Below are 14,557 nucleotides of genomic sequence, written 5' to 3'. Positions count from 1 at the left end.
CATGATCAAAAAAAAAAATCATGGAAGCAAAAGTGGGAGGAATTGAGAGGTTTGCATTGGCTTGGTGACTTGTTTAGGAGATAAAGACATATGTTAAGAAGTGGTGGTATCCTGGATTATGTGTGTGAGAATTTTTATGTCAGCATGGGTGAAGCCTTGTACTCCTTTCAAGAGGAAATTATGCTTATGTGGCTTTTACAGATTAATGCATAATTTTTGCTCCAAAAGTTTTGCAACTATGTTTGCTTTCTTTAGCACCTCAGTGGCTTTTTTTCACAAGCAGTAGAAAGATGAAAACCCCAATTACACGGGGTTTTTTCTACTGTAGGTCAAAGCAAACAAAAATCTCCATAGCACCTAGCTTATTCATGTGTGAATTCTTAAAGGGTTGTGGTTTTTGAATGCTTTAAAGGTGGGTTTTTTGGATGTGATTGATTTCCATTCCATGTCACACAGTAGTGATTGAGAAAACATCCCCTCCTTTGCCTGTTGAAGTTGCTCCCGAAGTCTCTACTTCAAGTGCAAGTCAAGTTATTGCACCTACTCAAGTTACAGGTATTGTACCTCCCTTTTAGAACCGCAATGAATTAAGAAATGGCTGAGTTCCTGACATTATTGTTCTGTGCTGTTGCTGAATTATCATATTGAAGAGAACAAGGTTGTAGAACAGAAGGAATATTCTGGAGAAAGTGCAGAACAGCACAACAGTGAGGCTCTCTACTATCAAGAGAGCCAGGACCAGGTCCTTCCAGGATGTACCTGGCACAAAAAAAGGATAGAAGATAAAATTAATCATTCACCTCAGATTCAGTTCTGGACTTTCTTTGCAGATCTGCAAGGACAGTCCAGAATTTAATACTTCTTGAATACAAGTCAGGTTGTTAGACAGTCTGCATGTGTTTTCATGAAGTATACATGATGATGTTCATTGGGGGGTGTAGAGTTCAAGGGATGTAGATCAGAATGTTCTACAGAAAGCAGGTGAGACATTACTGTAAGATCTGTTTTGAAATGTTCTTTTGATGTTTGTGCTTCATCCTTTTTTGATGTATTGGAGTTGCCTCATCTACATCTATGTGTCAAGAAGTGAATAACAGAAATGCAAGTAATGTACCTGCCATAGCTGAAATTTGTCTAAATGACAGCTGTGTCAAAAAGACATCAAAATTTCTTTTGGTATACATTTAGAAACCGAAAAATGAATGTACCTTATTTGTACACATGAGAGTATTACAGTTCACATTGGTTAGAATGAGCCAGAATGAACACAGGCTTTGAAGTGATTGCAATATCCTGGTATATACTGTAAGATGCATTCTTGTATATTGTAGAGATATTTAGGCCTACAAAGAGGTCCTACTTATACTGGTGTCTATTTAGAGGGAAAATTTCACATACTTTAATAAAAAATGAACTCTTGAAAATGGCTTTCCTTCATGTCGGAATGGATTTTTGAGTTGATGCAATGCACACAGGGTCTAAATCACCCAGTTGTTTACACAATTCTGTCTGCAGTTAAATCCTCCTGAATGTACTGTAAGAGTAGAGAAAGTATCCTGTCTGCCTGTAAACATTCAACTGCTGCCTTCAGTTTGCTGTAATTACAGTTTATCAATCCCATGCAAAGGTTAAAATAGTTGTGATCATCAAACCAGAACTTGGAATTCAGCTCTTCTGTGACTGTGCCCCTTCTGCCAGCCAGCTCCCAGCTTCTTTACAAGGAGAGAAAGTTACCTTGCTGGGAGCTCACATCAGTTAGTAAAAAGAAAATGGTAATTTTCCATGTTCTGTTTTTTATTTCCTCAGGAAAATTAGTAGAACTAGAAATTGCTGTGTGCTATAAATCAATATGTTGTTCAGAGATAATAAAGTAAAAGTGCAGTAAAATTTGTAGGACAAAATCCTAAACAGGATTTAAAAAACTGACTGCAGTTCAAGCTGACTTTCTGAGTGCCTTATTTCTGTACTTTAAAATTTAGTTAAGTTTAAATGTGACCTCTTTCTAAATAGTCTAGATAAACAATTCTTCTTTACAGTTAATTTCTCCTATTTCAGGAATTACAATTCCATACTGCAGTATAACCTTAGTTTGTTGCAACCGAAGGCAGTCATTAGTATTTGCTGCAGTAACGCAGGAATTTCTAAAACTACTGTAAGGATTTAACATCCAATGCTGCCCATATCTGAATCTCCTTATCTTACAAAATACATCCAAGACATTAGTAGATGAGTGTTCTGTAAATCAGGATACCCACTGTATTCAGAAACTCACTGCAGTTATTTTCTTAATGTGCAATGCAAAGATTGAGCCATATATAATTTTTTTATTTTATCTTATCTTCATTTTACTTTAAATTTTATGTACTGATTTATAGATCTTGGGACATAAGATTATGTCACTAGGAGAAGGACAGATGGTTTCTAGATTCTTCCAGATAAGGTATCCATTAGAGAAATTCAGGAGTTGCAAACTTGATTTACAGTTGTTTTCATGCCTGACATTCTACTTGGATTACAGAGTCTTGTGCACTTACTGAACTGTGTAAGTTTAACATTAAATTTCTCTTTGTTTGCTTAGAAATCAACGAATGTACAGTTAATCCTGATATCTGTGGAGCAGGACACTGTGTTAATTTGCCCGTGGGATACACTTGCATCTGCTACAAGGGGTATAAACTTAATGATCAGCAGACGAAGTGCATTGGTATGAAATGAAGCTTTCAAAAATCTGAAATAACCGTGCTATGAAATGCTTGAAATGAAGAATGTGGTTAGGGGAAATCTCTACAGAGCTGTCAGAGGTTCTTTCCTCTGTTGAACGCTTCTGAGCTACAAGGCATTTTTTTTCTATGCCACATAAAATCTGTGAGGTAGTCTCTAATACAGCCTTTCAGCTGCTCTGAAAAGAGTGTGAATTTAATGAAATGGAATGAAAACATCTCCCATTGTGATGTGAGAGAAAAAGTGATTAGGTGGACCATCTCCTCTCAGCTGTGTATTAGGTACCTAAAAGTCAGACTGCTAGGAAGAAATACAGTTCTGTTTGGAAAAAGAATGAATTTGTGCCTGTCTCTCACAGTGATTTACCCAGCTACCAGCTCTGCAGACAGACTAAGTCCAGACATTTTGTTAGGTCATTCCTTTCAGCCTGCTACTGAGAAGAGAAAGTATATCATAAACAACGCAGAAACACAGTGTGAGATCTGCCAAGTAAGGTCTCCATCCCCTTTTAAGCAAGTAAATTCTAGATGATGATTCTCTGATGAACATAAGGCAGAGCACAAAGGGGTCCTACATTAGCCATTTCAGATTTGGAAGCAGCTGTATTGGTATCTTTTCTTCATTCAGAGTATACTGGTTCCTCTGTAAATTGGATCAGAAAGGGTGTATTGTTTCTACAGATGATATGCTATAAAATGTGCATGCCACCAAAGCTCAGCAGCTTCACGCTGTAACACATGCTGTCAGGTGCAACTACAGTATTGAAAAATAAATTATGCAACACAGCCAAATGGCAACTTAGAATCCCTTTATTTCATCCAAATTTTATTAACATTCCATGCTTGCACCTTGTGCTCATGTTGCACACAGTGTAGTGATTTGAGCTGTAATCATGTCACATTCTTCAGGCCAATGCAATATTCTTACAGTCTAAGCCAGTAAGAGCATTTTTCTCCAACCAAAACTATTCAATGTGTCTTTTTTTCATCTCCGAGAGAAAACATATATACCTTTTCCAATAGTTAAAATAATTACAAAATCAGTCTTTTCAAATGCATGGCATAGAATGCACAAAAAAAAAAATCACAACTATATACGTAATTCTTTTGTCTTCTGTTTTCATTTCTTTTACAGATATTAATGAGTGTGATCAGGCACCACATCTCTGTTCCCTTGGACGCTGTGAAAATACAGAAGGAAGTTTCCTTTGTATTTGCCAAGCTGGATTCATGGCCAGTGAAGATGGAACTGACTGCGTTGGTAATGACTAGTCTCCTTTGTAGAAAATTAATAAATCAAAATTATTCAAGAAGTGTAGCTAACCCTTCCAAAAGTCGCCTTTTCAACTCTTGTTTCCTCAATGTCAGTGGTCTGGACTGATGTCTGAAAGTATATTTCACTGTCTCTCACCAGGTGTTGTGGTGAGCAAAGCACCTGTTTAGCTGATATTCCTTTTCAGAATGTTTGTTTGTTGAAAAACAAGAATTTATTCAGTATATCATTCTTTAGGAAAACTACCAATTAGTAAAAACACCTGCTGTGTAAAATACAAATATTCAACACTCTTTCAATGAGTAGAAGCTGAAGCAAACCATATTTTTAAATACAGCTGCAAACAGCCACAGACTTCACAAAGCAACACAAACAGCCTGAAGGGGCTGTGGTCTGCCTTAGGTTAGTGCTGGCTTGGGCACTGCATGCATGCAGCAACACACATTGTGTTTGCAGCCATAGGGATGCTCCCAGGCCACCTTCTGTACCCTGGCTGTTTCTCAGACTCACTCTCTCTCTGATTAAAAGCAGTGAGGTGGCTTGCAAACATCTTCAAAAAATACAAGCTTACTACTTAATGTTTAGTTAAAGCAGAGTTTTGAGGAGATGCAAGCATTCGATACTCTGATGGTGAAGCAGCTTCTCTGAACTTCTCGTTGTCATCTGCAGATTTTGATGAATGTTCAAGACCTCACATTTGTGGAGAAGGCTTTTGTATAAACACTCTTGGCTCATACAGATGTGAATATTGTGATAGTGGATACCAAATGAACAGAAGAGGGGAATGTGAAGGTAGGTCTGGACTCTTCCCTCATGGTGATTGTGGTTGATACTGATAGCACTTCATTGCTCCATTTATTGATAGCACAGCACCAGTGCCAAACTACTGCTGTTTGGAATGATTAACATTCCCTCCTATTCAAGGGAGGCTTTGCACTGCAGCTCGAGCTGCAAAGGGACAAATCTCAGAGAGTGCAATCTTAAACAAGAAGCCTTTGTGAGTACCTTCAATCTTTGTCATTATTTGGTGTCTGGAACTGCAATTCAATTCCTGCTATTTGAATTTAAGATGGTGCAAAGGAGTTCCCCCACTGTACAGAACCATCATGGAACAGCCATTTTATCATCACTTGCCATGGAATCACTAACTTCATTGTTAGTCCTTACCTGCTTGCCAAGTATTTGTTTAAAAAAAAAGAAATGAACTTTTCCAATATTATATCAGGTAGCAAATGATAGGTCAACTTTTTAATATCCATATCAAGCAGATATTTCATGTTGCAGGAGATCCTAGCACATCTGACCTTCAGAGCTTCAGATTACTTTTTAGTGTGATATTTTGGTCTATTTTCCTGGTATTTTTTCATTTTCAACTTGAATGGTGAACTAAAAACCCCAAGAAATCATTTAATTTTAAACATGATTTTGATTATGCTTTAGTCTTAGTTACATAGGATAGAATAAAATTGCTGACATGTTAGGTTGCCTGGAAAATAAGCAACTTTAAGTTGCCATAGATATATTTGCTGCTCTGAGCAATGCTACAAGAGTCTTTTTCCAATTTTTTTTTTAATTTATTTAAATGTTTCACAGACTCTACTCTTAAAACTAGTCTTTGCAAATCTTCTCTGTGACTAGGGAATCTGTAATTCAATTAGGCTAGAAATCAAACTATTACACTACATCAAATTTGTTATTAACTTGTATTTTAAATAGTGTGGTGGTAGTCCTCTATAATTTAACTTAACAAAATGTAATTTCTGAAACCAAATTCTCTGTTGAAAATTATTTAAGGTTGCTTAAGGGGAAAATGCTCCTACATTAATCTATCAAACCGAGGAAATGACACATTTGGGGAATCATTTCACCATGTCATCACTCTACTGACAGATTTCTGATTTCACAAAAAACTTCCTTCCACCCCCTCCACAGTTCAAAAACAAAGGCAAGAATCCTCCAAGCTGCACACAATACTCACAGTTCTCTTGCACTTCCTCACCCCATCCTCATTCTGCCTTCAAGCTGTACTCACACAAGCTCTGTCACAGGCCTAGCCAGGGGAATGTAAAGAGTGCATAGATGTTGTTGTAGATTCTGTTGTTTCTGTAGAACAGTGCTGTAGTCATAGCTGAACATCACTGCATAGGATGAAGAATTCTTATAGAATCTTCTTGTGATTTTTTTTATGCTTTGCCGCATTTCGACTTTATTTTGACTAAAAATTTCTGTACCAGGTACATCATTCGTGTTCTGAAGGCAGACACAGTCCAGACAGTTCTGAGGAGAAATTTCAGCAGGAGTGTAATTTTCTTTGTTAATTAAGTAAAAAAAACCAAAAAAAACAAACTCCCACAGCAGTTTAATGAGAAACTTTTTCAGGTCTGCATTGTAGCAGCTGAAGAAGCCTGTTGGTGTTTTTATGAGAAAGTATTCTAAGCTAGACAACTGTGATTTTATGAAAAATTGTGATTTGCCTACATCTACTGAGTTGTTTGGAGCTGGAATATTCAATTCTCTCAACCTTGGAGCATTGTCCAGTTAAATTATGAGTGTTGGGAGCTCCTTGAGTTCTGTGAGCTTGTTCCCAAAATGAGGAGTGAACTCCCTCCCTATGATCTGTGCTCAAGTAGCAGTCCTTAATTGCAGAAGACAAAACTGCTAGGCCTGGGGCAGGAAAAGGATTGAAGCTTAGGAAGCTGAGTTTAGAGGTGACTGACAATTCAATTAGTTCTATTCACTGCATGAAGGAAGTATTTCATGGGAAAGATTATAATTATTGTGTAAATTAAATACCATATTATAAAATGATCTCACACATGTGAGCAGACTGCAAGGGGGCTGCCTACACAGTTTTAATTCCAGAATCTTCTGATCATTGGTCACTTAACAGCAGCTTGTCTTTGAATGTTGTTTTTTGTGTGCAGTCTCCTCGAGATTGCATATGTTGGATGTCTGGGTTTCCTTGTGGCGAGATAAGAAGTTGTTCTTGCTCAGTGCCTGAACATGAGTTCCAAGACTTTTTCAGGACCTATCTCTTCTTGTCATGGGCAGTCTAGGACCTTGCCTGATGCAGAAAGTCCCTTTCTCACCCTAAACATTGCCAGCCTCAGTGATGTGGCTTCTGCCTTCTTTCAGACAAAATTAACTCCTTACTCCATGTAAACCTCTTTGATTCTCATTCACACAATTATGCTTTTAGTCCCAATAGCACTTGCATGCTGAATAACTCTACAGCATTGGAAAATACCAAGTTGTGCTTTGCTTTTGAAAGCCAGAGTTACAATTTTACTGCTGTTCTAATGAACTTCCAAAGTCTTTCCATAGAAAGAATCTCAGGCACTTCAGTTTGATAAAGGAGTAACATAAGGAAAGTTATTTTTACCCGTGGCAGCCAGAAATCTGATATGCTGTATGTTCTGGAAGACCTACCGAAGATTTTCAGTATAACAGAGAATTCAGATTCAGTTGCATGTATTATAAGCTACTCTATTTCTGAGATGCCCCTTTGCTGGTACAAATCTGTGAGAACTTGTTCTTTCCAGTGCCTCTACCAGATAAATTACACAACTCTTTAAATGCTTTAATATCTCAGGAGGAGAGTTAGAGTAACCAGAATATTGTTCAGTGTTCTACTATGACTTTGACCAGTATTTCCTTTTACCTTCTCTTTTGAAGACATCGATGAATGCCTGACTCCAACTACCTGTCCTGATGCACAGTGCCTTAATGCTCCTGGCTCTTACCAGTGCATTCCTTGCAGAGTGGGGTTCAGAGGCTGGAATGGACAGTGCCATGGTATGTTTAGTACTCTTTGTCTCTCTAGTTGTAGTTCTTGTTCTGAGGTGCTTTGTTTCATATTCAATCCGTGTTATGACCTGATGACAGCACTTGCCCTGGGTCCCCATTTCATTCAAGAATAACTAAAAATATGAGATTTTTGAAATTACTTTATGTTCTCAGACATGGTATGTAAGAGGAAATCTTGTTGTACTGTAGATAAATCTAGACTGCAAATGATATAATTACAAAACAAAATTCTTGAAATAGGAAATATGGAACAGAAAGGGAATGTATTGTCAGTGAAATAGTAGGCTGTTGTTTGGAAATGGAAAGACAAGTGAGTGCTCATACATCAGTGCATCTCAGGTTTTTCAGTGGAATATGAGAGTTTGCTCATGGAGCATGTTAATTAAACTCTTTAATTATCTGTATTTCTAGCAAAACATTAGCATATCTTAAAGCCCCTTTTCTGACTTTAGAGGGTTTAGCACAGATTTCGCACATTTTACTTTTGTTGATTTGTTTCTAAATGTTGGAATTTTTTTTTTCAATATCAGTTTTGACTATTTGAAATAGAGGTGAAAAAGAGCAAATTAATCCATTGTGCAAAAGGAAATAATCTTTTTGCAGTTTTAAGTGCCACGTTTTGGGACACTACCAGAAACTTAAACTTAGCATCAGTTGTGAAGGATCTGCTATCTGTTGTGAATATTCCTGCCCACTCCATGTAACGCGTGCCCTATAATTTGTGATGGTTGGAATAACCATGTTACCTGAACAGGTGAACAATAACCTACACAGGGGGTGTTTGCATTGCTGTTGTAGGGCAGATTGTCAGTGTACTGCCATGGCTTATTCTGTAATGGCTCCCAGTGCTGTGATTCGGTTCAGTTCACAAAGCAGTCTAAGAGTTGTGATTGGTTGAAGCAGCTCTGGTGGCTGGGATCTGTGGTGCTCCAGCTGCAGGTGTGGTGCTCATCTATGGATCAAGATTAGAGCCAAGTTGCAGTGAGCCAGTGGTGTGGCTGTCAGAACCTCGCCACCAATTTTGCTGCGCAGATTACACTGCTTTCAACTACCCTATTTTCTAAAGAAATCATACTGTCTGAACAGATCTGCCATGTCATAGCTGCATATTTGGTCTTGTCATTTGACTTACTGTGGAGGAATGTATTTCTCAGGTAATTTCATGGATTTTAATGGAGTTGTAACAAGCTACAAAAAGTTTACAACAAATTAATGGATTTCTTTTTGCACTAATTAGTCCACATTGATCTTTTTTCATTCCTGCCCACCTGCCTGCATTCCTGGTGCCCTTGCAAAGAATGTGGCATATGTACTCTGTTGGAGTGCTCTTACTTAACTCCCTTTTTTTTTTTTTCCCAGAAATGTTGGCCTGTAAGAAATGTTTCCACATTTCTTACACATCTAATTTTGCCTTCTTTCCCAATATTAATCTTTATTTCTGTACCTATTTATGAAAATAGCCTGGTTGAAAATTCCCTGACAGAACTTTCAGTTGTTTCATTCTTGCTAACCAGGTTAGTAGGAGGGAAATGAGAGAAGTCAGTTCTTTGCTCAGAACTAAGTCATGTAAGGAATATGTCTTAGTATAAAGTGATAATTTTTTTCCTTGTATTACTGCATGTAGCTTCCCTTTATTCCTTTGTTTTATGAGATGTTCTAATCCTAGACATTCTTAGTCACTTCATTAGTGATGTGATCAGTCTGTTTTTTGTTTATCTTAGGCTTACATCATGTTGGAAATGAGCCATACATGTTTTAGAAAATGTAAGGCAGACAATTTTTCTTTTTTCCTAAATCTGTAGTTCTGCAGTATGGCACCATTTAAATACACCCAAAAGGAAAATATTTCCCATTATCTGTGAAGGATATTTAAATCCATTGTTCCATAAATTCATTTGTTTCTCCTGTTAGTTTAGATCAGTTGCAGCTCTTCTGTTTTTCCACAGTGCTGTTTTCAGTATTTTTTCACCTCACTTCATTCCTCTGCCTGCACTTTATGCCATAGAAAATCTAGTGTAACAATCCTACAGATAGGTCTTTGCTGCCATTTATATTGTACACTTGCAGGATTTAAAGCCAGGAACATAGCCACTTCTGTTTCATTAAGCCAAGTCCATCAGCTCACTTCAAACTAGGGTAGACTATATTTAACTGGAGTTTAGGGGGGAATGTTCAGTGTGTGTTGGAGGAAATGGAAAACACTTTCACAGCCTGACACCTCATTGTCTTGAAATTGTCTCTGTCCCAGGTTCCTCAGTGCATTTGAGTTGTACAGTGACTATTTGAAATAATTAATTGGTTTTTAAGTTTACTTTCAACCACTGATTCATTTTTATTCCATTTTTCTCTCTGCACATTTTCACATTCAAAGTCAGATATCATGATGCATCTAGAGCACACTTCCATGTATTGATGAACAAATGAAAAAAAATAGGTTGATGAAACTTTCTAGATCACTTAATCCTTGTGCCTATCACTGTGGTGGATTTTGAAGCTGCATGGTTTAACTATCAATATTCAAATTGTACAGTTTTAAGGATCCCGTTAGAAGATATCAAAACTAATACAGAGGTAACCAGAGCTAATCCAAATACCTCTAGCCCTACTGTAGGGAGCACCAACAGAATCAGTTATAACTCTGGATTTCATCTCAGAAAATTTAAGTTCTGTTCTGGCTTTTCTGTTGGCTTTATGTGGAAGTCTCTTTATCTTTGAATCCCATCAAAAAATCCAAAATAGGATTCCATGTTTCTTTGTCAAGCAGCTTGGAGTTGAAAGTGAATCTGTAAGAAGCAGTTTTGTTGTTCAAATTTGTGTGCTTGAATTGGATTCTCTGTGTTTGAACAGATTCTTCAGTTAGAGCATTGATCATGTACCTTGAGAGCAAAGATTGTGTTTTGTAGAGCAAGCACATTTTGCAACACTAGTGAGTGGGAGATTAGCCTTGGAGAAAGGAATGAGGAATAGCACCTACTGAATGCCACAGCACAGCACCTGTGGCTCTGTGCTGTCTTCTCTCCGAGGATGTCACTCCTTCTGCTTGGCCAGGCTGCAGCAGGGCATCTTATTTACAGAGCTAGAGGCTCAAGTGAGGAACTGAGAGTTGCAGGTCACTGGGAGTGTGGATGATAATGGTGATTTTGTTTGTGTCTGGAGGAAAGATGGGCTTTGTCAAAGGCAGGTGGTTGCAAAGAGCCATGCCTCAAATATATGTGTGGAAAATAGTTCCTGCACGTATTCACAATAGCTAATAAGGGTTCTGATGATGATTTAAAGATGTCGAATCTTCCAGCTCTCCCTGTGCTACAGCTGTCTAAATTGCTCAAGTGCCGCAAATAATTAGCACTTCTTTATGCTGTTGGGTTTTGTGTGCTTTGTGGTGGCAAAAAACAGGATAATTGGGAGTAGTACGAATTCTGGCACATAAAAACAAACAAAGGGTAGTTCTTTTCCTGCATTAGTGAAGCTAAAAAAAATACAGCATTTTTCTGTAAAACGAGGACACGCGCTGACTACTGCAACCCCAAAAGAAAGAAATAAAATTTGAAAACTAATTTTTTTTTTTTCTGTGAAAACCACTTCTAGAAGAAAAACAGTAATTGTTATTTTAGAATATAGAATTAATTCTGGCTGGATTTATAGCAAAATAAGTTTCTTATTTCATTTTTATGTTTCTTTTTTGCTTTGTTGATTTATACAAATTTCATTCAGAAGGAATTCTTGAAAATTACTGCTAAGTAGCAACACAGCAATTTTCATGTTGGCTAAAGAAAGTGGCCCATCTAATTAATACCTTTCAGAGAAGGATGAAAGAAGATGTCTATGGGATAGCTTATAGGAAATAAAAGCTGCTTTCAAATCCTTCTAAAGAAAGGGTGGTTTGTAACTAGGAGGAGAGATTTTGCATAATCCAGTTAAGTTCCTTGATGAGTATGTAGAATAGGCTTACAAAGGGACCTGCATGAAGTGCTAAAATCGCATTGAAATAAATTCCTCAGGAATAATAATCATGCTTATGATGTAATTTGAATATTTTCCCAAGCTCAACTGAAAGGTGATTGTACCCCAGTTAATTTCTTGCACTTCCTTTCTCTTCATAGATATAAATGAATGTCAGTATGGCAATCACTGTACAAATGGACGTTGTGAAAATACAGAGGGATCATTCAGGTGCTTTTGTGCCCAGGGTTTCAAACTCTCTGCATCAAAGGATCAGTGTGAAGGTAAGAAAGAATATTATTAAAATTTGTAAGGTTGCATTTACCGTTTAGATAATATTTTTCTTTATTTTTTTTAATCTTGCTTTTAAATGTATAACGCTGATGCTAAAAATACAGAAATACAAGTATGTGTATTTCCATTTTATGGTTTCTGTGATCACATTGTAGATCTTGACATGTGTTATAAAGCCAGTAAAGAAGATGTAGTAATATTTATATTGCTAAACTAGAATTTTTGCAAAATCTGTTGCATATCTGGCATTTCAGAGGTTTAAGAACAGTTGCTTTTGCTTTTCTTTCTATCTTTTTTTTTTTTACTACCATGTGGATGAGTGAAATCAAAAAACCTAGGCTGCTTCCCTTTGGAGCCCAGCAGTGTCAGTTACCACTGAGCAGTTAACCCTGCCTGCACTGGTGTCTCTGTATTTCCAGTAGTACACTGAGAGAGAGAGCTTGGTGGTGTATTTCTAGGAACGGCTCCTGTGCCTCCAAAATGTCTGTTTCCACATTTCTTACACATCTAAAATTCCCATCAGGACTGCTCCAGTGGAACAAAATCAGGTCTGAAGTTAGAGTGAAGTAGTCTGAGGGACTAGAGCATGTACAGGAGGTATGAATATTCCTCTCCTTTACTAGAGGATACTTGAAACTTTTCCCTAATGGTGAAAATCTGGGACAGTGTCTCCAGGCTGTGGAAGTACACAGAAAGCTACATGTTTCTTGTCAGATGCTGGATTTCCTTCTTTTTCCTTTCCCTCAGGCTTCCGTAAATGTCTCTGTACAGCACCAAACACTTTCAGACTTCTGAGTGCTAAAAATAAAGCAGTAATACTAAATGATCGTTCATATAGATTTGTCAGGAAGTTTGAAACAAAACATCAGTGTAAGTTAAGTGTCTTGAGTGAGTTAAATGTACTGTTCAGGACACACAGCAGACTGATCTTGGGGAAAATATGTAGACAAAATTTGACTGCTTCCTCTGAGCCTTTCATGGAAAAGAGCCCTTGCCAAGCTGAGCTGGCATGTGCAGACTGTTCTTCTTAAAGTGCACCCTTCTAAGTAAGGACCTGTACACATGCCCAGCTGCTTCATGGAGCCTCACAGATTTCAGTGATCCTTAAATTCTGAACTTCTGTGGTTGCAGGGAACCGTTACTTAGGAGGTCAGACTGTTCAGCCATAACACAGACCTGAAAAACCTCATTGAGTAACATTCTCCTGTTTGAATTGAAGTGTACTTCCAGAAAGACATTCAGCTGTGCCAAAATGCTAGAAGTGACCAAGAACTCACCATGTCAATGTAAACACTGCTTCTTAATGAATATTTTACAAATAACAGAGGGAAAATAGGCTTCCTAGCTCAAACAAGGCATGTGCTATGTTCTGAATTCAAAGTGGCACTCGCCTCCAATACTTTGAGTTTTCCATAGGAAAATATAAATTTGATGTTCAAATCCATCTGTTAGCTCATGCTGACCCCAGTTTATAAGAACTGAAGTGCAGAGGGATTAGCAATGTTGTGGAAGCTAAGAGACAATTCCCCACAGTTAGATGATTAATACTGCTAGACGGCAAGAATTTCAAGGAGCCTTAACTTAATAGGGGATTAGCCTGTCAGTGTGCATCTGAAAACCACACCCTGTTAAAAGGTGGTGATCCTGCTGGAAAGTATTTTGTGGGTTTTGCTGATTCACTGGAGCGGCTGACTTGTTACCTCTGCCAGATATAACAGAAACAAAAGCAGCTCTCAGGCAGCATGTGTGTGTATTTGTGAGTCTGTGTGTACCTGATTGTGCATGAGGGATAAATTGATGTTACAGGAGAGACTGTTGAACACAGTCATCTCAAGGAAAACACACAGTCTGTGGTTTCATATAATTTTATGCATTACATTGTCTGTATTTAATAAATACAAACAAGCAGTACTGGATACTGATACTGTGCTTTGCTGTTTTGTTCAGACTCGGTCTTTGTACCATTTGACGAGTAGTTGGTATTTTCTGATGTGTAACAGTTCCACTGTCTCTGCAGATATTAACGAATGCCAGCAGCGATCAGTCTGTACGAACGGACGCTGCAGGAACACAGAGGGATCTTTCAGATGTATCTGTAGCCAAGGCTACTCATTGTCATCTACTGGAGATCAGTGTGAAGGTAAGCTTAGAGACTTCAGCCAATGACTAGTTTTATTCAATAAGATCTTGAGTATTTCAGCTATAGGAGTGAACTCTTTTAAGAGTGGAGTAGAAATATATGTTGCCTCTCTTTCTTTCTCTACACTGCCAACCATTTGTTCCCACCAACACAGCCACATATTTAATGGATTCTTAGAAATAGTCCCTGTCACCTTTCCACATACAAAAAGTTAGGACATGTGCTTCCAAGAGTAAGACTGGAAGACCAGTTGATATTATTACCGAGAACAAGTCAGCCTTTCCAAACCTTGTTGTTTAAGTTCTGACACAGAGGCTCCGTATTACAAAAGCTTCTGCCAGTATATGCTATTCTCATGGGGCCCTGCTAGTTAAAACTTCTTCT

At 37.8% G+C, this 14,557-nt stretch overlaps 1 protein-coding gene across 9 annotated transcripts in view; it reads left to right on the top strand.

Moving 5' to 3' along the window:
• Nucleotides 1–14,557, top strand: part of LTBP1 (latent transforming growth factor beta binding protein 1) — a 189,431-nt gene that overhangs the window by 125,600 nt on the left and 49,274 nt on the right. For 5 of the 9 annotated variants that reach the window (XM_059841317.1, XM_059841318.1, XM_059841316.1 and 2 more), the window contains 7 exons: nucleotides 457–555; nucleotides 2,579–2,704; nucleotides 3,856–3,981; nucleotides 4,663–4,785; nucleotides 7,669–7,788; nucleotides 11,901–12,023; nucleotides 14,051–14,173. In XM_059841317.1, the coding sequence (XP_059697300.1) occupies nucleotides 457–555; nucleotides 2,579–2,704; nucleotides 3,856–3,981; nucleotides 4,663–4,785; nucleotides 7,669–7,788; nucleotides 11,901–12,023; nucleotides 14,051–14,173 (840 nt within the window). The remainder of the gene's footprint in view (nucleotides 1–456; nucleotides 556–2,578; nucleotides 2,705–3,855; nucleotides 3,982–4,662; nucleotides 4,786–7,668; nucleotides 7,789–11,900; nucleotides 12,024–14,050; nucleotides 14,174–14,557) is intronic. The other 4 variants (XM_059841314.1, XM_059841319.1, XM_059841320.1 and 1 more) reach the window with 1 other exon arrangement.

This window comes from Haemorhous mexicanus, chromosome 3 (assembly GCF_027477595.1).
Source record: "Haemorhous mexicanus isolate bHaeMex1 chromosome 3, bHaeMex1.pri, whole genome shotgun sequence".
NCBI classification, from domain to species: Eukaryota; Metazoa; Chordata; class Aves; order Passeriformes; family Fringillidae; genus Haemorhous; species Haemorhous mexicanus.
This window is presented reverse-complemented; position numbering and strand designations above follow the sequence as displayed.